The 23257-nt window shown below is 41.8% G+C and overlaps 1 protein-coding gene and 1 long non-coding RNA gene across 5 annotated transcripts in view; both read right to left on the bottom strand.

Annotated features, from left to right (window-relative positions):
- MAP7D3 (MAP7 domain containing 3) overlaps positions 1 to 23257 on the bottom strand; it is a 32066-nt gene extending 8809 nt beyond the window's left edge. Inside the window, exons 1-13 of one of the 4 annotated variants that reach the window (XM_072981216.2) lie at positions 23102 to 23257; positions 15446 to 15547; positions 14880 to 14960; positions 13121 to 13284; positions 11700 to 11811; positions 11057 to 11077; positions 9356 to 9457; positions 8075 to 8173; positions 6848 to 6946; positions 5158 to 5283; positions 3762 to 3883; positions 2809 to 2939; positions 1899 to 2146 (exon numbers count right to left, since the gene is read on the bottom strand). In XM_072981216.2, the coding sequence (XP_072837317.2) occupies positions 1899 to 2146; positions 2809 to 2939; positions 3762 to 3883; positions 5158 to 5283; positions 6848 to 6946; positions 8075 to 8173; positions 9356 to 9457; positions 11057 to 11077; positions 11700 to 11811; positions 13121 to 13284; positions 14880 to 14960; positions 15446 to 15547; positions 23102 to 23171 (1477 nt within the window). In that variant the 5' untranslated portion in view covers positions 23172 to 23257. The remainder of the gene's footprint in view (positions 1 to 1898; positions 2147 to 2808; positions 2940 to 3761; positions 3884 to 5157; positions 5284 to 6847; positions 6947 to 8074; positions 8174 to 9355; positions 9458 to 11056; positions 11078 to 11699; positions 11812 to 13120; positions 13285 to 14879; positions 14961 to 15445; positions 15548 to 23101) is intronic. The other 3 variants (XM_072981218.2, XM_072981217.2, XM_078380709.1) reach the window with 3 other exon arrangements.
- On the bottom strand, positions 44 to 582 carry LOC140702287 (uncharacterized). The gene is made up of 2 exons (XR_012081400.2): positions 456 to 582; positions 44 to 205 (listed from the first exon to the last, which is right to left on the bottom strand). It is a non-coding gene; the product is annotated as an uncharacterized LOC140702287 (long non-coding RNA).

Raw genomic sequence — 23257 nt, 5'->3', positions numbered from 1 at the left:
TCGGTGCGGGAAGGGATAGGGGAACAGCTCGAGGGGCAGGGGGTGGCCGCGAGTCGAGCCATCGGATCATATCCAAAAAGGATCTTTCTTGCCACAGAGGAGGCCGCCTGAGAATCTTGACAGCTGGAAAATGAGGCAGCGGAAGACGAAGGGCCAAGGACGGAGGACGGCAATTCCGGGAGGCGTGTGAAGGACCCCAGTGAGTCTGCAAAGGAAAATACGGGTGACTGAAGCCAGTGGCCCCAACGGGCAGAAAGCGACGGTCTAGGTGTCTAAGCAGAGTTAGCTAGCAGTTTAAGATTTGGCATGCTCCATGCAAGATCTAGTTGCACTGAAGGCTGGGTCAGAGGAAGGATTATATGCTGAAATTAGTCACACTGCAGTCAGCTTAAAGCAAAAACATTACGGCCATGCTGTGTTTTACATCTAATGTTCTATTGAAATAACCCACTCACCTGTGGCTGTTTGCAGACAGAGATTCCTCTTCCAGGTGCCCGGGTCAAACTCCTTTTTTTCCTGCTAAGTTCTCCCCTACGTCCTTCTCCAGAGAGACAGAGAGAAGTGCCCAAGACATCGCCAACATTTCTCTTGGGGGGAGATGACAGAAGGTGTCCTTCCTGCTCAGAGCGACAGAGGAGGTTCTCCTTTGTGCACAGGGGCAAGGAGGGGAGGCGATGGATGCATTCATTCATTCATGCTGTATTACCTCCCTGTGGCACGTGGCAATGGTAATCAGGGACATAACAAACCAACTTTTCAGTAACACAATCTCACTAAGCCTGAGGTGGTGATACCTGAGAAGTCCTTTTCTCTTCCAAACTGGCAAAACTACAATTCTTTTTTTTTCCAGTTTTTTACAGTTCCACAATCACCAGGTAGGAAAAAAAAAACCAAGACCTAATGAATAAAATACTTGCTAATCCTTAAGATCTAGCCTCACAGAGCAGTTTTACCACAGTCAGGGCATTAGTTTTGGAAACGAACAACTCAACAAGCTAGAAATGACCACTGGCTCTTGAAAATCAGTTAGCTAGAAACACTGGATCACACTCACCTTCCCACCAACCCAGTAAGAAAAATATATTAATTTCTTTGTGGATGGGTAACTGAGACACTGATTTGCCCAAATCCAACCACAGCCTAGGTTTCATAATTACCTGGCCAATAGTGCTACCCCGACAGCATTCTAGCTCATGTATGAAACCAACACGTAGATTAATTTTTGTGCAAGAATGTTTTGAAAACAATATACTCACTTTCTCACAAACTGTCTTTCTGTAAAACAATGCCTTACTGTCAACGTTCAGACCCTTTTGTCTGCTACAAAACACACATAGCAAACAAGGCTTTGCTATGCACTCACATTTCTTTATTACCAAGTTTAAGGACCAAAACCTTTGTGGTATTAAGAATCCAGCATTTCCCGTCACTTGCTCAATGGAAAGTACAAGGGTACTGAGAGCAACACCTGAGAACCCATTATCAGAAGCTAGGAGGCACTCAACTGCAAACATAAATAGATGAATAAGCAAATCAATATGACAGTAAAGTCCCTCTGTGCTTAATAACATGAGGCATCAACTGTTGCATCAGCTGCTACTCTTTGTAATTGCCCTGATTTTTGTTGATGTCATGATAAAGTAAATGCACACATAAGTGCATCACAAATCTTAACACCACTTTTATGCTGCCCAAGAGTGGAACCACTGAAACAGAGATCCTCTGGTCACGTGGCTGCTCTTTGCACTAGCATTCAAGTCACACTGGAACTTGGTGGCTTGTCTGTTACCCCGGCCTCGTGGCCTCTCTGCTTCTCAGCAGCTCAGAGCTCCATCTGACAGAGCAGGGGAGGACAGGTGGGCCAATGGATCGATCCCATCGCACATGAGCTCTCTTACCTTCTTTGGTCTTTGATGCGGCTCCTGCCACGTCCCTCTCTGAGGGGTGAGAAGGGCCCCCGTGCTCTTGTCCCGCAGCATCCACCGCCTTCTCCTTTGGCTTGGACTCCAGGTCTGTTTTCTTTTTGGTAAGACTAAGGACATTTGGGGTAAGTGACGGGCGCTGAATTGGTGCTGGTTTAGAGACTGTCACAGGAGATGGTGGGCGTTGCCTTAGGACATTTGGTGAACTGGGATGAGTTTTTTGTCTGTCAAGAAAGGGGTGACTATCAGGACTGGGTTGCAAGACTGAAGCATACACCAGGCTTTTGTTTTTCCATCTTCTTCTTCTTCCTTTTAAATACTGCTGACAGCAAGAGCCTATATATACTTTAGCTAGACAGGACAGACCCTCTCTGCCAAAGTAATGCAGCCCATGACTAGTTATCATTTAGATTTCACGTTCTGCCACGGGCTCAGCAAAGCATACCTTACAACATCACTGGGTGTATTTAGCTCAGCTTCCCATCTGACAACCCAGACCCACATTCTTGGCTATACAAGTTCCCTCCTATTATAACGGAAACAGTCTTGCACGTTAAACCTCCCTCTATACTTCATTTCTTTGCCATGATCTTCCTTCCTCAAATAACCCAAGTGTTACTCAACAGCCTTAAGGGCATTTCAACAGCAGGTGTTCAACAGGCAAAATAACATATACAAAAAATAGCATAAACAAAGGGTGATAAGTTGGACCTACGCAGGAAAGCAGGAGGTGCCTTCTTGATAACCCAGCCCTTTGTCCACACTCTGTGGACAAAGAGCGCATCATCCCATTCTATGAAGACCGCTGGACATCAACAGGGAAAACAGTGTTGATTTTACTCTGGGTAAGAACTGCAAAGAGAAAAGATTTTAACTGGATAGAAACCTGTTTGCAGCCGGAGATGGAGGGCGTTTACCCACATTGGCGGGAGAAGGAGACCGTCTGGGACCCGAAAACGAAGGTGAGGGTGCGCGCCTCCCTGCAGATGATGAGAACTGCTTTGCCGCTTCAGGCTTCTGGGAAAAGAACAGACACATTTTGGTAGATTGCTGTTTTCCAAAAAAGGGAACAGAAACCAGCAAAGAAAGCAAACTGTGCAAGTGTCACAGAACAGCACAGTGTTACTGTGAAATTCTTTGGAAAATGCTTTGCTGTGCTACTGAATAGAGGACTTGTGGTGTTCTTCGATCGGCTAGGAGATACAGCACATCCAGAGAAAATCCAAGCCCAGGGAACGGGTGGCCCTCCTGGACGGCAGCAGATGAGTGTCTAAAGGAATGCTCTTTGTGCGGTTCCAATGAAAGCTGCCACCTGATCTCCCAAAATACTGTAAAGAATTTGGAAAGTATCATCTGTAAAGTGGTTTTTTAAAATTTACATGGATATAAAGAAAAACCTTGAACTGCACACACATTAACTGAACCACACACTCTCTGTGGGGTGGAAAGATCTTTTTAAAAGCAACTCTGCCATTAAGAGTCTTTCATCTGAACGGGTAATGGTAACTAAAGAGATCAAGTAAACAGCTCCGAACTTATAAAAGAGTGACCAAAATCCTGCTGCCTAACTTCTGAAACCCAACTGCAAAAAGTGAAGAACTCTGTATGCCTCTGAGCTGTTGCCTATTGAGCTACACGACAGGATTTCAGCCCAAGACCAACAAATGAGCTTGCAGACTTAGTCGTATTTGCAAAATTATCATTAATACCTTTGCTTTGAGAAAGCACAGGACTAATGTTTACAACCTTGTCAGAAGTAGTAGGGATTTTTCAGCATTGCAAAAGATGGATGTTCGGTACCATTAAGACGCCAGGGGCGGCACCACGAGGCCAACCCACCTGTGCAGATTCCAGAGAAACATTTTCGGCTGAGGAGGCAGTTGGCTTTAATCTGTCGGAGCTACGACTGCGAGCAGGCACTTTGGGAGCGTGGACCGGGGAACTGATGGAACTGCTAGAAGCTGAACGAGGACAGAGGGAAAATTCTATAAAGTTAGGAATTTGACAAGACAAACAGATCATCAAGGGCACAGTACGGGTGTGTGTGGGGGAAACAGGGGCCAGGGAGGAAAGACAAAGAGAGAAGGAAAGAAAAGATAGTGCTTGTTAGGTACTGTATCAAAGACCACCACAAGACGTTTACAGCGTAGACACCACTGCAATTAGTAGTGCTTTTCACAGAAATATCACAAAAATCAAGAAAGAGTGAAAAGCAGCAGGCTGGCAAAGCTAAAAATGAAATGTCCCCCAACCAGACACAAGTTTAAGTATTACTGCAGACTCAACTTTTAAAGCAAGTGGGTTGATTTTCAGTCTAATGTAAATGTGGAAGGCAACATTCATGCAGGACTCAGTAATAATAATTTACAGGGATGGAGGAATCCACATTTTTAAACACATGCTTTTTGTATCTCATATGCAACTTAACACACAGTGCACAATGAGCACTGAAAATTGTAAGCCTGTAGAAAGGATATGAATGGCTTTAAGAATGTACCGGGGGGGGGGGGGGGAATTCAGGTTATTATCTTCTAATTTCATCCATGTGCGGGATTCAGATGACAGCGAAGCTGATTAAGTGCAAATTAAAACATGCACTGTAATCCAAGCAAGTGAAGCAATGCTAACAGATGAAAAATTCTGTCACTGTCAAAAGGAGCAAATGGGTAAGGCCTTGTTAAAGACGTATTCAGCGGAATGATATGGAATATAATGTGGCAGGCAAAGAAGGTACAAGGGAAGAACGCTCCGCTTCAGAGCTTCCTACCGCATGATCATTCCTTTTGTGCCACAGATACAGCAAGTAATCTGTACCTGACTGGTGCAAACCAAGAAACAGACCCAGCATGGATCAACAAGGGACCCCTGGGCATGTGTTCCCAGAAGGCACACTCTAATTTTAAATGCTGGTATCAAATACCTGCCTGCTCTATTAGTACAGCAGCCCTCCACTCTTTGGACCGTGTGGTGGTGCTAGTGGTTAGTACTAACTGACAGAAGCCTTTGCTGCTGGCAAAAAAATCCTGCAACCAGATGCGCAAACACCAGGCTGAACTTTCTCCAGACTGTGTTCAACAATGCAAAGAGGTAAAACTGGAGAAACGGAAGCATTCTGTTCCGCTGAGGTTAATGCCGACAGCCCTGCCTTCAGGATATACTGGGCAGTCCTCACTCCGGTCCTGTGCTCGAGAAAAGACAAGCTGCTCCGTTGGGACTGTGTCTGCATGCCTATTACCTGAGGGGTCTTTGCCATCAGTCGATAATGTGGCAGCACTTTTACTCCTAGCTAAGGAGGCCTGGGTGGGGGCCAGCAGACGACTGATCACGTGGCTCTCCAGAGGGCTGAACTGAGAACGGCGAGCTGAATGGTGAGAACAAATCAAAGAGGAATCAACATAAAGTATAATAATGAAGCAAGCAGCACAACAGAGGAAAGGACAGGGGTGGGGTTGCTGTGAGGCTTAACCTATTTAGCAGGCAAAGGACCACAGAGAAGGAAAGAATTAATAGTACAAGTCCCCACTGCTTGTACTGCCGCCGTGCTACTCGGTGCCAAAGCCTGCTTATACCAGACCAACACACAGTTTGAGTTACATCTTTTTGCAGTCGACATAAGGTTGCAAAGGTTGGATGGCCCGTTGCATCACCTGAAAATAATTCTACAGCTTGCACCAAATGGTCTGGTAAAAGAGAAGACTGGGTTTTTACAGATAGGCAAAAATAATGTAATCCAATAGAATTGCATTATTTACTTTTGTTAATGGTTTCAGGGACAACAAGCAACGTTCGGACAAGAAACACAAACAAGGGAAAATGGCAGCTGGAACTGAGAGTTCAGTTAGTCTGTGGGTGTTTTCTCCTTGTGGTGTCAGGTAAGTGTGGTAAATCATCAAACAGCACACAAATGATGAAATCCTGGTGCTTAAGAGTAGCAAGTCACACTAGAGTAGGTCCACTGAATCCGTGAGGATTTGGTCACTTTAACTCCTCCATAAACTCCACTGATTCAAATGGGATTACTTGAGTTGCAACTTACTGAAGTCATAATTAGAGTAGGCCTATCTGAATCAATGGAATGGATGGAAGAGTTGATTCACCAAATCCCCACTGATTCAGTGGACCTACTTTTGTGCAAGGTATTAGGCTAAGCAATAGGATTTAAGTCACAGTTTCAGACAGTGGAACACATAAATATTCTTTCTTTCTTACAAATCTTCTTTAACTGCTAAGTTTACATGCAAACCTCTCATGCAAGTGGCATTTTCTGGAAAGCAAGAACTGTGAGGAGCAGGGAACTGCTTATCCAGTGGTCTCATCCAAATAACATCATGACGTCAGAAATGAAGCCAGCCTGCCTTTTGGTCAGCAGATCAACCTAGATAACTACCAATGCTGAGCAGAAATTAGTCCACCTATGTATGGGGAGCAGAAATCTTCAAGGTAAACAGACTACTACCTAACACTAGTAAAGAGTCTTGCTATAGAGTGTGAAAAATGCTAGATATTTTTCATGTTCCCTGCCTCTCTGTGTATGTCTATAAATGTCTGCTTGCTGAGGCTATACGCCAGGCATCTAAAGAAATGAGCTGCAAATCAGAGAAGTGTCCAAAGTTTGTTCATCTTTAAGATGCCACAAAACGGCTGGTCTTGCTCAACTGACAGTGGACGAATTCCTTCGACCATGTACAGTACATAATAACATAACCTAACTACAGTGTCCTCCATGTATCACAGGTCTCCAGCATATTATTTTCCACCAGAGTAATGTCACCGAAATATCCTGTCAATGGCAAGGAACTCAATTACAAGGTTGGCATTATGCAATATAACTATTTCCTGTTTGTCTCGATGTGTGAAACACAAATAATTGAATCCAAATTTCTCTCAGGATTACCTTTAAAGAGACCAAAGTTACAGAGACTCACCGGCTTTTTCTTCCTTTTGCACATTTTCTAATTCAGGAGAAGACTGGGGCTTCGTGCTCATTCTAGTCAGAGATGAACTCCTTTTCTTTTCTGTTTCTCCTAGGTATCAAACACAACACTTATTTTCAAGAGGTGCTTCCATAGCTCAAGTGTGACGTCACACACTTTCAGCGGATTATGAAAAGCATCTTTCACTGGGAACAATTAATCAAGGTTTGCACAATTATCTGTTATTCCTTGTCATGGAAATTTAAAGGAAAAAACAAATTTCTATGTTGGACTGCTTTCAACTGCCAAGGGAAAAAAAGACCAACTTAATTAACGTTACTTGTTTCCAACTTGCTAATTAATATTTCCAGATCTGGCACGGACATTAAGCAAGTGTTACATCAATTAAAACATCTAAACAGAAGCGGTGTACTATCACAGATGCAACATCTAACATCTCTGGTCAGAGTTGCAGCCAATTTTCATTTGACTCAATCCCCCTAAATTAATACTGCTTTCCAAAGCAAATAAACATTCTCTATTAATCACACAATACTGTATATTTTTTCTTAGGGAAGTGGCCGCAAAATTAAATACTATGGTTTTGTACTTCTCTATGGATGTTCGCTCAGAATGCGAAGGGAAACTATTTAGACGAAGGACCCAGAACTTTATTTACAAAAGCAAGGACACACTCCTCTTGAGAATGTCCGATGGAAATAAAACATTCCCTCGCAGTTCCTGTTCCTCTCGACAAAGCTTAGGCGAACGTCTCAGTCAACTGTGTCCCAAAAGGAGTGGAAAATAACAGCACTGTATGGATTTTGAGTTCATGACTGATGCCGACTAGGAATTCTTTGTTTACGGGAATAATTGCCATCCTTAGTCCCCATCACAAAAGAGGTATAGTTTGCATCTGTCGGCGTATGATATCTGTCTGTGTACTTATGGCTGAAAGCCACTTGGGCTCTCTAAGAATTTGGACACTGACGGCCTGGATGTTGCGAATCTCCTTGGCATGCCAGTGTGTTCTTTGTTGTCAGAATTAATCAGACAAATGACTCCACTGAATAAGAACAGGACAGAGCGCTATCCATGGTATCAAGAAAGAGCTATTGACCTATCACTCTTCCATATCTAAGTTGGCGCTTTAGTTCATAAAATCTTAACTTTATTTAAAAACACACAGTTCTCATTCTCACACCCCTCATTTTTTTAAAAAAATCTAGTCTGCTGTACCTTTCTGCTCCACTTGTAAACCTTTGGGCACTGGCTGCTCAGAATTCAGAGGAACTTTGTTATTCAATCGGTTTAATGAAGCACTTCTTTTAGTTGAGCCTGCAAGGAAAAATTAGTGCCCGGATCAGCTTTGCATACATTACTATACACATCAAGCAAGAGGATAAGATGATTACTCTGCTCTGATTTGAATTACAGTCCACACAAAATCTCATGTAGGTAGATATAAGAGGCACTTAATCAAGGAATTTGGAGAGTTGTGACAAGTTCATATAATCATGGGCATTTCTGTTCTGTTTGAACTGGGACACAGTCACATTTCTGTATTCAGAGATCATGTAAAAAAGCACATTTAATGAAGAAGAAGACATCCTGCAGTCAACTCCTGAAGTATGGCCTGCCCTTTAAAAGGATTTATTGGGATTGCATTTAAGGAGACAGTGGCCTAGTTGACACAAATAGAAGATAAGGTGTTAAAGCTGTGCCTGGGATATAATGCTTCATATTACCAGGGCATGGTGGAGCTCACATGAGTGTGTGTGCCGAGGAACACCTGACTGCACGAACTTACCTACGAAACAGTACAACCCAGACACAGCCTCGTTTATGAGGTGCAGATGAGAAACAGACCAGGTGTACAAATCATAAATTTATTGGCAGAATTTCTGTCTCCCTGATTTCAACTCGATTCTTTAGTAAACAGCTGAGCCAATCTGCCTCTTTGGAAAGCCAGTTGTTTACATCATAGCACAACTGTGTGTATAGACAGACCTACGCTACAAGTTACATATATTCCAGTAAACATATTGTCTGTGCCATTCTATTGCAACTTCTTGTAACAGGGCTGGAGGGTGGGACAGAATCCAAACCCTTTAATCAACACATAATGATATCCCCATTCTCCTAGAGGCAACAAGCACTCAGAGGGAAAAAAAATCACCACCATTTTCCAGAAAGCTGACTATTCTGTCTTGGGTCAAAATGAAACACATATGATTGGAAGCATGCAAATCCTAAAGGATTAGTAAAAAAAAGTATGCTTGAAATTTTGCTTTCTGAATTCTAGAACTGAGTGGAGGGGCTGAAACATGTTTACCATGGCTCTTCCGTTCTAACAGACACCAGATCCAGCTACCCTGGGATGAAGACATGCACAGTCTGCTGGATTAACAAAATGGGTAAAATGCATTTTGAGAACAGTGACACAGAGAAATTATATACATATATAAAGAACAGGAGGGATAGCCACATGTCAAAGCCACTCTGCAATCAGATACTTACCTTTGCTAGGAGAATTAAGACGTGCTGCTGAAGAAGACAGTCGTTTGTTGATGACAGTCTCAGCCTGCTTGAGGTTTGCTGCTGAAGTAGACCGCTTGCTGGCTGAAAGTGAAATTATTATTTGAGCCTTTCATTCTACTTCTAACTAGATATATCCCTTACTGTGACCATTCTTTTAAAAAGAAACTAGTCTCCTTTTTTCTTTTTTCATAACCCACCTAAGCGGTGTGACCACAGTGGACTATAGATTTCCTTCAAAATAAGTAAGTATTGCCCTTGGGAGACAAAGTGTTACATCTTGAAAGTGATGCTTCCACAGATTTCTTATTAAGTATCTGATGCGTAGGGGAAAAGATGCATCAGAAATTACATATTATCTGATCATCAGCATCCAAGCTAGCTTATTGCAATGCATTCTATGTGGGGCTGTTCCGGAAGAATGCTTAGACTTTACAGCTAGCACAGAACATGGTGCCCGAGTTTTATCAAAGAAGTAGACCATGTATTACAAGTTCTGTTCCAGCTTCACTGGTTTCCAGTTTGCTTTAAATCATGGTATCGAATTTCAACACCTAATCTGAAGCACTGAATGTTTCTTGTCTTTCTGCTTGACATCAAAGGCTGTGATGTAAGTTTTCTCTTGATTTATACATCACCTCATAAACCCACAGTAGAAATGGCTTGTATGCTTGAATAAATACAGTTTTTATCTGTCAACTTGATGTAAAAACGCAGAAGAAGACCAAAGGTAAGATTTCTCTTTTACCAGCTGGGTACCTCTGACTGACTTTTCAACCCATTATCTGGATGAAAATTCAGATAAATAAGGTAAAACAAGTAGTTCTAAATTCCAAATTTCAGAAAAGTTCCCTCCCCCCCCCCCGTTTCAAAGAATGAGTCTCAGCTGAGACACAGACCTATTTAAACATGAACTCATACCTCAGACAGACTTAAACGGCTAGACACCACGATGCAGGAGTAAGGTCAGCTAGAATTCTACGCAACACAGGAGTATATCATGCTTTTAATTGCTTGTATTGCAAAAAAGAAAAAAAAAACCCAGAATGGTGATGCCAAAGCTATTGGCTCACCAATAAATAAAACCATGCAGACAAAGAGGGTAGGCAGATCTCCTTCGCATGAGATTCATTAGAGAAGTATTTTCCTGCTTAGAGCTAGCTCACAGTGAGATGACAAACCCAGCAGGCAATGAGATGGGGCTTCATCTCATGTTTTAGACCACCTTCAGGAACCGTCTGGTCTGTTCCACTTTCCAGCGACCACAGGGCATACAGGCAAACCAGAGCAACACTTATCCATGGGATATAGGAAACCAAGCTCACTTCTGCTGATCATGTTTAAATGAAGAACATTATTGTTCACTTGTAATATGAGAGAGAGAGAGAGAGGACTAGCTGGGCAGGTGAGTAAGTGAGCATGGAGTATTTATGGTGCACCAAAACATGCTACAAGCAGCCTCGTTTCCAACAATTACCAAAAATGTATTTTAAAACTGGCTGATTGGAAGGAACATCGTTCCATGCAGGTTAGAGCCAAGCACACAAGCAATGCAGTTCTGTACCAAAGCTGAGGGTGGGGTGAGAGAAAGGCCCATATTCAAATGGTAACAAAGAGCGTGATAGGGCAGGGTTAGCTAAAGTGAGAGAAAGCAAGCTGACAGACCAGTCCTTCTGGACCCACCTTCAGCTGCAGCTGATGTCTCTGTGGAAGAAAGTTTACAAACTAAAACCACCATGTAAAATTGCAAGAAACAGCAGCTTTCAGAAGAAATGCATAGAGTAACCAAGAGTATCTACTCAGGGCAGCTGCAGAGTACTGAACCATTTTAACTACTAGGCAAATTATATTTTATTATCTATTCAGGATCTGTTGCCTTATCCATGCCTAATCGACTATCATGTACAACCATAATATTTCTGCCATAAATTTAACCAAAATGTACTTTAAAGTTTAATTGCCTTTATACATTCTAACTCTCAGGGAGCATCCTTATAATAATAATAATATAATTTATTGTCATTTTAAGTATATACACAGTATACCATACAACGAAATCCTTCACACTCTTCATCTATTTTACAACCAAACTATTCTTTCTTTAAACTTGCAGGCCACCCTGGGAACATACATTTATGCAGAGTGTGAACAAAGTGAAAGCAAATCAACTGAAATAAATGATATACACTGGTCTAGTTAACTTTATTTTGAGGTCTAGCGCATTATATGCCCAGGGTACGTTTTGTTTTTAAAAATAGACTGATACTGTCGATGTGGACTGGCAGCAGCTTTTCCCCAGCAAGCAGAAAAGGCTACAGAATCCTACCTGCTTTCCCGTCGGAATCTGTCACAGAGCCGCCCCACGACCATCTCTTCTGCCTGGTTTCCAACCGCTGGCTCCGCTCCAAGGTACGATGAACGACGGCTTCGTAACGCTCCTGTTAATCAAACAATCTCTGGAATTAGGCTGCAGTAGCTACGATAGCTGCTAGGCAAGCCGCTCTGTGGAGAATCTTTTCCCAAAGGGAGCTGATGATCAACCCAAGGCCTGTTTTCACTTTATGTAACTAATCGCAATTCAAATGACAACATGTGAAAACTGTAGAGGGTGATTAGTCACAATCTTGGTAATAAACAGCATTAGCTCTAATTTGCACTTGTTCAGCTATTGTGTAGCAGGAGGCCTGATGGATTAGCAAAGGCACTTCTGCTGTTTATGCAAATTCTGACATGGCCAACAGAACAGCGGCTCATCCTCTTCGAAAGGAGAAGGGGTGGGCCTGGTTGACATGTACATCTAGGGGCATTCATGTTAAAATGTGTGGCTAAAAATTCCCCAGAATCAAGGGACAGAGTTTAGAACTGATTCTGTTCTATATAAAAACAACCCTGAATCCCCAGCACTCCTGTATGAAGTGTAAAATAACAGGAAAAATACCAAGTGGTTCAAGTATTAATCCCACTAATCACAAAGGAGCAAGGTTAACAATAAACCTCCAAGCACAATGGAATATGGGAATCAGTGCTGTAAATGATTCTAAGCTGTCACTATGAAATGCAGGATTCAGGAAATACACAATAGTTACAGGAAAAAAAATCATTGAATTTTGGATGGAAAAATATATCCCTGCTGTTAATAAACTGCCAAATTCTTCTTTCGACAACACTGCCTATGGAAGGCCTGCCAGAGTATGGAATCTTACAGAAAATGGTTGGTTTGTGCCCACTAGGACTTTCCACTCTGCACATACATCCAGTGCATACTTATAGGAGACAAAATGATTTGATTTTTTTTTTTAAATTTCAAAGGACTTCATCATAGAAACACTTCAGCTAAACATTGCACAAACATATAAAGGAGCTGATTAAAATGTGCTGATGTAAATGTAGAATACACAGGGAGGTGCACTGATAAAAAATGTCTGATACCACAAACAACAGGAAGATACATCATAGCATTTCAAAAATTTAAAGCCTGCAAATCCAGCTAGCTATGTTGGCCTACTGCAAATTGAGTCATCCAAGCAGGGGCAAGATGGCAAGACTGTCAGGTTTGGCAAAGCAAAACAAGCTAATCTTCCAACCGTCTTCAAAACAAAGATATACTGAAGTTGGACAGTTTATGGAGCACTGTCACTGGCAATTGCTTTCAAATAATGTCAAACAATGTCTGATGTCAACAAGCACAATCCCATTAACTGACTGAGATCATCTCTCAGTTACAAGGTGCATTAAACTGAACAGTACCTTCTCTTCCTCAATCTTCTGTTTCCTCTTTTCCTCTACTGCTGCTCTTCTTTGCTGCTCTTTCAACTTCTGTTCCTTCAGTCTTCTCTGCTTCTCTTCCATCTGCTTCTCATACTGAAGTTTTGCCTTTCGCTCTTTCTCCAGGATTTGCGTTTCTTTGGCAGCTGTATGTTTCAACGACATAACAGAAGTGTGAAACATTCCTATATGGGTCATGCAAGTGCCCTGTGCTGGATTTGCAAATAAAAATAAAAATAAAGAGTCCAAAGAAATGCAGGACTGATGCAAGCACATCTGCCAAATACAATAATATAGCCACTTAGCTCCAACAAAAGCCTAAAAGGCTTCATGGGGCCGTAACCTGTCCTGCCTGCTTCCCAGCATTGGCTTCTAATTACAAGGGGAAAAAATCAGGGCAAGAGGAGACTCAATTGTTGCCAGTATGCACCTTCCCTGAATGCGGTCCCAAAGCCTCAAGATATTATTCAGCTCCAACAAAAAAGTCAAGTGTGACAGAGGAAGTAAAACTAACGCACTGCATTGAACATTCCTTATGGGTTACTGGAAGATTTCTGCCTAACATCAACAGCTGTGTCCCTCACAGAAAGCAAGTGACATTTTCCATGGCGTAATGTCTTTATCCCATTCTTCTCTCATTTGGGGAGCTGCGACTCAAATAGTGATGATTCCTCTCTGACAGCCAAATCAATGCAGAGTCTTCTGCCACCTTAAATGATGAAAAGGCCTTATTTTCAGATGCAGAGGGGGGCTGCAGTCCCCCGAACACACAGCAAGTAAAGCCTGTTGGTCTTGAAGGTGCCACAAGATTTTCTGTTGTTCTGCAGGAACAGTTGATATTCTAACACTACTTTATTAAACATTCCTCATAAGTCGGTGTGCTTACACAACATTTATAGTTCAATCCTACGCTAGACGAGTATGCTAAGCTTAAGTCACACTAAAACACGTTCACTGAATTCAGTGTTCCATGATTCAAAAGGCCCTGCTTTAGTTGTAACTTACTACCCTAAAGTAAGCTGCAACTAGAGTAGGCCCATTTGAATCAATCAAACTGAAGGAGTCTACTCACCAAATTGGCCACTGGGCCTACTCTAGTAAGACTTACTATGCTAAGCAACAGGATTTCAATTAGCATGCTATAACCCTATTTTAGGATAAACTAAGTTCAGAAATTCATACATTTTAAATAAGACACTTATTTACATTGTGAGAAAAACAGAAAATATGTGTTTAAATATTTACTTATTAATACTCAGGTGTCTTGTGTACATATACATGTAAGTAGAGAAAGAGAACATATTAATATACCCTGTTTTCCCAAAAATAAGACCTAAACAGAAAATAAGCCCTTGTATGATTTTTCAGGATGCTCGTAATATAAGCCCTACCCCCAAAATAAGCCCCAGTTAAATGAAACCCCGCCGTCCACCATTGTGCAGCAACCAGACGAAGATGATATGGCTGTGTTTGAATAAATGTAGATTGATGTACATGGAAAAAAAAGTCCCCTGAAAATAAGTCTTATTGCGTTTTTGGAGCAAAAATTAATATTAAGACCCTGTTTTATTTTCAGGGAAACACGGTAGAAATAAGATGGAAAGGGTTTATGAATATATGTTTAACTGATATTCAGTAGAAAAGGACTAATACAGTTATCCATTGCTGCAAACACACAACAGAACACAAAATGGTCTTGCTGTGAATTTGCAAGCGTTAATATGTCTTTCAATAATCATACCATGCTGCTTCTCTCGCTCTTCTCTACGTTCTCTAGCCAGTCTCTGCCTCTCTTCAGATCGCAAGATGGAGCCATCTATCACTGTAACGGAGGAGAAATTCAAGGTGCTTAGAATAAACACAAAGCTTCTGAAAAGCAAATTACCAATTCCCCCCATACATTTTCACCCATGACTGTCTGCACTTGGGCAAGCTGGTTTTCAACTAAGAAATGGTAGCTGGACAAATTCTGGGGACTACAGAGTAGAAGCTGACTTCCTTAAGCTCTGAGAGGCAAGACACATTCTCACCATCACACACACGACAGGAACCCTTCCTCTGTTAATTGTACTTGCACAGATGCCACAAGAGCATGTCTTTGCTGGCCTAGATAAGGGAAGCCTCCCATGCAACTCCTATATAAAATGGAGCCCTCTAAGAATGAGAATATGCAATTAAAACTCTTAGGCAGACAGAGTAGACTGTATCATTCTTAAAGAATGAGATTTAATTGATAACGGAAAGGGTTCAAGGACTCACACCAAGATCACAGGAATGGGGAATTTATTCTAAAATCAAGGATATTACCTGGCTTAGTTGATGATTTTATGCTTACTGGGGATGGGACAGGAACAGGACTAACACCACTTTGGTTTCTTCTTTCTTCTGCTAAGGCCTGAGCTGCAGCAACTGCAAGGGGAAAAAACATAAGCACGGTTAAAACGAAAATCCATTAACGGAAGCTGTGCCCTAATATTTGCAGTTCCATGCTTCTTAGAAGATCTGCTGTACAATTCAAACCTGTTCTTGTTACAGAGGTAACTGCAAAACAAAGGCAAAACAGCCAGATTTTTTCCAGTTCTGGAACTCTTCTCCTGGAGCCCTAAGGAACTGCCACTTGCCTTACTCTCCAAATTAAATATTTAAGGGTACTTTTATATAGATCATGTCATGTCAGTTAAGTTTAAGCATATGCATTAGCCAGGTGTTTTGCTTTTGTACAGGTATTTTTGAGAAAAAGGATGATTTTCCATTATGATTCTGTGCAGCTCTGCGTGCTCCCGATTAATCAAAAGGCAGAGCGGGGAATAAATAGGGGTCTGATCTGTGCTGGGTGGGGTTACACTGCTCATGACACTCCTCAGGCTCAAAATCTAGTGTGCTCCTAGATTCACCCGTCACTCCTAGACATTCAGGCTGGCGGTGATCAGAAGCTGATGCTCAAGCTGCACTCATTCCTGGAGATGATAATTTGCCTTAGTTACAGGTTGCCAGGTCCAAAAATTAAAGCATGTTGAAGCATCTTTAAATGATGTCTGATTTCAGAGAGGGCAAAAAGGCACCTTCACTAGTTATCAAAAAGTGTATGTTTAAGAAGCATCATGGTGGAACTCCACAGAAACAAAATCAAGCAGTCAGTTTCCTTACCACCAGTTTTAGTTTTATTTGAGCACTGTTGAATGCAAGGAAAGAAGGAATAGCATTTATGTTCTCTACGACAACTCATACTGTCATAACAATAATCCTTCTCAGGCTGCCCCCAAGAACAATCACTTAAAGTGCTTAATCACATCTGAAGGCAATGATAAATGCTGTTACAAGGCTCATTCAGCAGTTGTAAAATGTCACCTGCACCTGTCACCTTACATTGAATCACCTCCTGCAACTTCTGACAAATGTCTTCTCCAATCCTACCTAGCAACAATATGGCGGATTCTTTAGACAACGAGAACTACTGACAGGTTGCAATGCTGTTATTATGGCACGTGAGAAAATATGTTTACTGTATTGTTCAAAGTTGTACTCCCTCATTTTCTGAAATCTTACATAAACATTCTTTTTCTTAATATCCGCAAGTAACTAAGCTGGATGTTTTAAAAACTCAAACAAACAAACAAAAAATACCACTACAGATTTCAGGAAGCAACCATAACTCAGCAGCAAAGCACATGGTTTGAATGCAAAATATCTCATGTTCAACTCACCAGGCAAGGGTGGGAAAAACTGTTTTAGAGAGTCACCACCAGTCAACATCATCAGCATTAATATTAATTGTCTGATGAGGATCAATGCTCTGATGAAGTATAAAATATTTGAGATAAATTTTAATCTCAAATTCTGTGGCATGAAGCATAAAACCCCAAAGCAAGACATGCCACTTTTAATTCCATCTGGAGGTTGTTTTATTATGTCACTGGAAGATTGGTAAGCAAGCCAAAAATAAACATATTATCATATATGGTGAAGCAGGAAGAGGGAAATTTGGGAATTTAGATGCTTCCACCCAGGATAATTCACTGTTAGGAAGAAGAAGCCGCCTAGAGTGGTCTATTAGGCCAGATAGGCGGGGTATAAATCAAATAAATAAAAAATAAATAAATAAAATAAGATGTTCTTAAGGAAGAAGGATGAGTGTTCGAGAATACATGAGTGTTCTGTTTAAAAACAAACAAACAAATATTGAACTTAAAGGAAACAATACACTACAACAATGTAGAAACGGCAGGGAAGTTCAGAAGTGAAGAAGCCGCTACATTTGACATGCTGCACTGCATAAAGAAGGTACCAAAATTACAATTCTCTTCCTTCTCACTTTTTAAGAGCCTCTACAGACTGAATTCAAGCAGGACCACAATTCAGCTAGTGTCTTTGATGCATGAATGCTAAGTTACAGCAAACCATTTTTGACAGCACTAACTCTCTTAAGTAGCCATCATCTCTCAACTTATGAAAGGTTTTGATTCAGTATATTGTTTCTGGCAAATGTCGGGGTGAAATACTTACTGTCTTCTGTTTGCATAATGTTTTTTCAGCACATTAACTTAGGGCTATAACTGAGACACTTACAAAGGAAAACACAGTTCTGTAACACTAACTGTGCTATTAGCAAACAGCTATGAACTCCATTCGCTGCTTCGTCTTTGTCGGGACGCGGACAATTAATTAAGTATAGTTAAATCACAGTGAGTGAAGTCAGGCAAGTTGAATTCACTCACTGAGTTTCTTTCTGGAGGAGCAGTGTACCGGAAGATTATCTAAAGACAACAAGGGAGAGCTCACTGTAACAGTGCCAGACTGAAAACGGACCACCCTAGCCCTAAAAAAATGCTCCCTTGCAAGGTTTCAATTCATATTCTCTTTCTACCCTTATTGTCATCCTTCCAATGACCACTATTGATACAGAACATGATTCTTTTTATATTAATGTATGCAACAAAGAGATTGTGCAAAATACTCAACGTCATTACACAGTTTTAATTTACAATGCCAGCTCTTACTATTTGTACCTCCAGGGTATTGGTCTCACTCAACGCTACCTGACATGTAAGGCAGGGCATGTAGAGGACGGCAGACCTTCTAAACTGACTCTGCAACAACAGGTGCAATCATCATTCTACTCGCCTCAACACTACAGCACAGCAAGGAGGCAATATGATGTGGTACACAAGATGCTCCAAATATGACAGTTAAGAAACTACTCAGATCCTCCCAAGATTCATAATCCCTTACTGGAGCACTCATGAATGCTGCCAAAGACAAATACTGTACAACAACTAATTTAACAGAGATAAGGACCTTTCCTGAAAACAGAGATTTGATACTCTAACAATTTAAAGCCCAAACATACAACAACAACTACAACTATTATTATTATTATTATTTGACTATTTTCATGGATTCTTGCACCACCCTATGCACGGTTTGGGAGTGCTCCTGGATTTGTCTCTGAGCCCGGATGCCCACGTTTCAGCAGTGGCTAGGAGTGCCTTTGCACAATTAAAACTAGTGTAACAACTGCGCCCAGTCCTTGAGAGGCCCGGGCATGATGACAGATGCTTTTGTTACTTCCCAGCTGGATTACTGTAATACACTCTATGTGGGGCTGCCTCTGGAAAATGTCAGAAAACTTCAGTGGGTCCAAAATGTGGTAGCCGGACTGCTGATTGGAGCTGGTAACAGGATCACATAACCCCTGTTACAGCAGCTCCGCTGGCTGCCCATCCATTTCGAGAAACAATTCAAAGTGCTGGTTCTAACCTATAAAGCCTTAAATGGTTTTCGTTCAAGCTATCTCAGGGACTGCGTCTCCCATTATGAGCCTGCTTGGGTGTTAAGATCACCAGGAGAGGCTTTTCTCTCAGTTCCACCATCTTCATAGGTGCATTTAATGGGGACCCAGGAGGGGGCCTTCCCTGTGGCTGCTCCCGGACTTGGGAAGTCACTCCCACAAGAGGGCAGACTGGCCCCTATCTTTCCTGTCCTTCCACAAGCAGGCAAAGACCTTTCTCTCAGGCATGTTTTTCCTAAATGTACTGGATGCCTGAGTGGGGTTTAAACACGGATTGTTGTGCCTTACTGCTTTGAATGTGTTAGTATTGCTTTTGTTTACCATTTCTCAGAGTGGTATTTGATCCTTTTAGTATTTGTATACTTATCGTTTTTCTGTCTTTAACTATGCAAGCCACCTTGAGTCCTTTTTAAGGAGAAAGGTGGGGTAAAAATATTTTAAATAAAGAAATTATGCTCTTTTTCAGATTCCTTTGTTTTATTTTGCTGCCTTAGGAATTGGGAACTAGACTAGCTTCCTTTCCCTTCAACCTTATTTCTTCCTACCCGGTGGAAGCTGTTTTCCTTCTATGAATTGTTTGTCTTCAAGTGTGCAGCCATACCATTGTTGAATACATCAGGTTCACCGCCCTGCAAATAAAAACCTTCACTGACAATAGAGCCTAGCACAGCAATTCACAACAGACTCCAGTCAAACTCTGAAATCACAACTTAAAGGCTTTCTCTTGAAACACAATGATGCCTCTATTATGTGATATGCAAGTGTATGCGCGCACGTGTGTGTAGGGGGGCAAATTGCCATTGCATTTTAACCCCAAACTCTCTTTTCTTTCATGAGCTAATGTTCATTTTTATTCTTAGCAAGTCTCCTAGTTGTGGATGTTCACACGAGCACTTTGCCCTTGATCTTCTGCAGTTTTGCCAACAACGAAGAATGCTATACACCAATGGCCTGAAAAGCTAACAGTTAATTCCAAGCACATTAAGACAGTCAGCTTTAAAAGCAAATCAGAGACCATTCAGAGCAAGAATAAATTCCTTGCATCTTTCCAAAATCAAATGTCATTTGGCTAAATGTATTTTTACAACTTTGAATTTTCCATGTGCAGTTATATACTGACAGATTAGCAAAAATACTTGGATATGTCATTCACCGATATAGCCTGTAGCCAGATGCAGCTGCAATATCTAAGGACACAATATAATTCACCAGTTGCAGAGCAATTTCTACACTACAGAATCAAGAAATAAATAATAACTTTCTCCAGCACAAATGCCAATGCAATATAAACAGCAACTTCAACTATACCTCTGAAATTATGGCAATGATTTTCTGATTAATAACAGGAACGGAGGAATCTGCTTTATACTGAATGAGACCATGAGTCTGTCTAGCCTGTTACTGCACAATATCCAAGCAATATTCTTTCCCCAAACCTATCTGAAGATGCTGGGGATTGTAATTGGGTCCTTGCTCAATACAAGAATGTCACCGAGCTACAGCTTCTCCAGTAACAATACGGGATCATACTGACTCATACATATTGCATTACTGCAACTTTTTAAAAACAAACATAAAGAGGAATTTAGTATAAAAGTACCAAAATAAAAGGGGAGAGGGAAGAGCAACACACTTCCCAGTTTCCCGTTACATTAGGAAATGCACAGTTCTTAAGATTTCTCGTTGGAATATGCCATACTATTCTTGCTTGCTTGCATTGAATTGTATGATTACAGCATGATGTCATGCCACAAAATATTTGACATGTAAAACATCTTTTCCTCCTTGCCAGTTTTACTGATGCCCATAGATTTAGGTGCCTCAACTGTAGAGTGCATCTGTCAATTTCACTTTGTTTCTCTGGGGGGGGGGGAGGGAGAAAAAGAGAGGGAAAGTGAGAGAGAAGGCAGAGATTAGCACTAGAATAATCTATAAATTTGAAAGAATGTACAGTACAATACCAACTAGTTCACATTACTGCTTGTTCTTCAAGGATTGCAGACTGGCTGTGTGAAGCTGCAGAAAAACTAATGCAGAGGTGGTATTTCTGTCAGGATATTTCACAAGCACTGTGAGCACTTTTTTTAAATGAGAGAAGGAAGACTCACAAGCATATACACCTTGAAGATCAGAAAATAATTATTTTCTAGATTACAATAGATGATCCAGTATTTTGCAAACAACAGGCCATGGTAGTTACATTCTGTCATAATTATTGCTCAAACTTTTGGTGACTTTTATGCTCCTGTACTTGAAATCCAGGTCTTGATTTCATCTGATCCGTATAGGCTAATGTGAAACAACTCAAGCTTATTCTGATAAATTAACAGACCCACTAAACTAAACACTGTGGAAGTTAAACATGAGTATCAATAGTAACTTCACATGGATTTCCAAATATATTAACAACTCATCACAAGTTTTCATGTAGCACATGGGGCTTGTGTGTAGATCTTCCAATACACCCCCCCCCGGTAAAAACTATTTGCAACGTTTCACAATCAGGATTGGGGACCCGGTGAAAGGCTTAACTCTTCCTACTGTATCATAGCTCTCACCCAAATCAATCACTCCCTATGCCCGTTAATGAGATATAAAAATCTGACAAAATCTAATCAGGGGTTTTCTGTATCACACACATTATTTGCTTAGGACTCCTTAGAACCAGTAAAGCATCTAATTTCACAAGGATGGGGTCACAACAAGATTTGCTATCATCAGCTAAAGAGCCCAGCCAAGTCATGTACCAGGATTCAAGGTAATATATCAAGAAAACAAAACTGAGGCAAAAAGTGCCAGAAAATCAATGGGGAGTCTAACTTGTCAAAAAAGGGTGAAAGCAGAAGGAAACAAAATGCATGTAAGCATAAAAATCTGAAGCAGTCTAAACCTTTCTCCAACAATGAAGAGATTACTTCTGAGGGTTGTTAAAACACAAGTGATTAACTAAACCCCAGCACGATGCTGCAGATTTCTAAGGAAACCAAACCTTGGAGAGAGGAAACAGTCCAGAGAGATCCACAGAGTCAAGGTTGTAAGGGCTGGGAGGAGAGGGGTGTGTGTATATATGGATTGTCCATTAGGCTCCCTAACTGCAATAAGACAAGAAATAAATAGGTAACACAGCCTCCCATTTCAAGTGCAAGCCGCTCTTCAGTGTTTTTTTGGTAGGGATGGCAGCTGGGAAGAAAGGGAGCGATTTAAGGATTTGGAAAAATTACGAAAAGTGTTATAAGGAAGGATGCAAAATCTGTTTGAATCCACAGGAAAAACAGAGCGGCTTGGGAAGCTGGAGATACAAGAAGGGCAAAAATAAGTGGTAGTGAATGGATTTCAATTGTGAAACCACTTGAAACAGGACTATGACAAAATGAGGGAGGGACAGGAAATCAGGGCGAGAACACAAGCAGAAGGCCACTGTATCAGCGCCGGTGGTTAGAGAAGACAAGCTTGGTGTCAGGGGAAAAAAAGAAAAGAAAATATTGCTGGAGGAGAATCCAAAACAAATAAAGGACTCACAAAAAGGGGGACACACATTAAAGTCGGGGCAGAAGTCCTTAGAAGACTGGGAGGGTGATAAAGGAGGGTGGAAAGAAGAGAAGGAAACGTCTGGGAGCCGGATAATGATAACAAGGGGAGATGATTCTGTGCATTTAGGTTTGAATCCAAAGCTGTTCCAGGTCCTTAAGGTGATAAAAAAGGACCAAATGGGGTGTACAATATTGGGGGGGGGAGAAGCGAGAAGCGAGAAGAAGAGTCCCTATGTCACCGAAAGCCTTGCCTTGGGTCCTTCTAAGTAAAAAAAAAACCTTTCAAAGAACTGAATAAATAGTACGTTAAGAGTCAGCAAGATGTGTAATAGCCAAAATTGGGATATTTTTGGGGGGTGGATATAAGATAAAGGTGTGTGTGTGTGTGTGTGTCTGGTCCTGGGAGGGTGAGATTGATGGGGGGGTGAGGAAAGGGGAGGAAACCCTAAATGGGGTTGGGGGGTTGGGTGGGGGAGGGGCTGAGAGGGGGGTCCTGAGGGGGGAGGGGTGGGCGTGACGTGCCCTTGGCTTTGCCCTGAGTGTGTGTGTATGTGTGTGGGGGGGGGGGAGAAGGTGGGGACGTGACAGGAAATGTCCGCCTCACAGGACCGACCCTCCCTCCCTCCCTCCCGGCCGGCCTCTCACCCATCTGCTCCCGAAGACCCTTCAGGGACGACGGGGTCGGGGGCGGCGCGGCTCCGCTGCCCTCCGCCATCTTCGGCCGCCTGAGGACGGAAAGGGGTGGGGTGGGGTCGGGGTGGAAGCAGCCCCCGTTCCCGCCCGCTCCTTCTTCCCCCCCCT

The sequence above is a fragment of the Pogona vitticeps genome, chromosome 11 (assembly GCF_051106095.1).
Source record: "Pogona vitticeps strain Pit_001003342236 chromosome 11, PviZW2.1, whole genome shotgun sequence".
In the NCBI taxonomy this organism is placed as follows: Eukaryota; Metazoa; Chordata; class Lepidosauria; order Squamata; family Agamidae; genus Pogona; species Pogona vitticeps.
The sequence above is the reverse complement of the archived record's forward strand: the minus strand, read 5'-3'. Positions and strand labels throughout refer to the sequence as shown.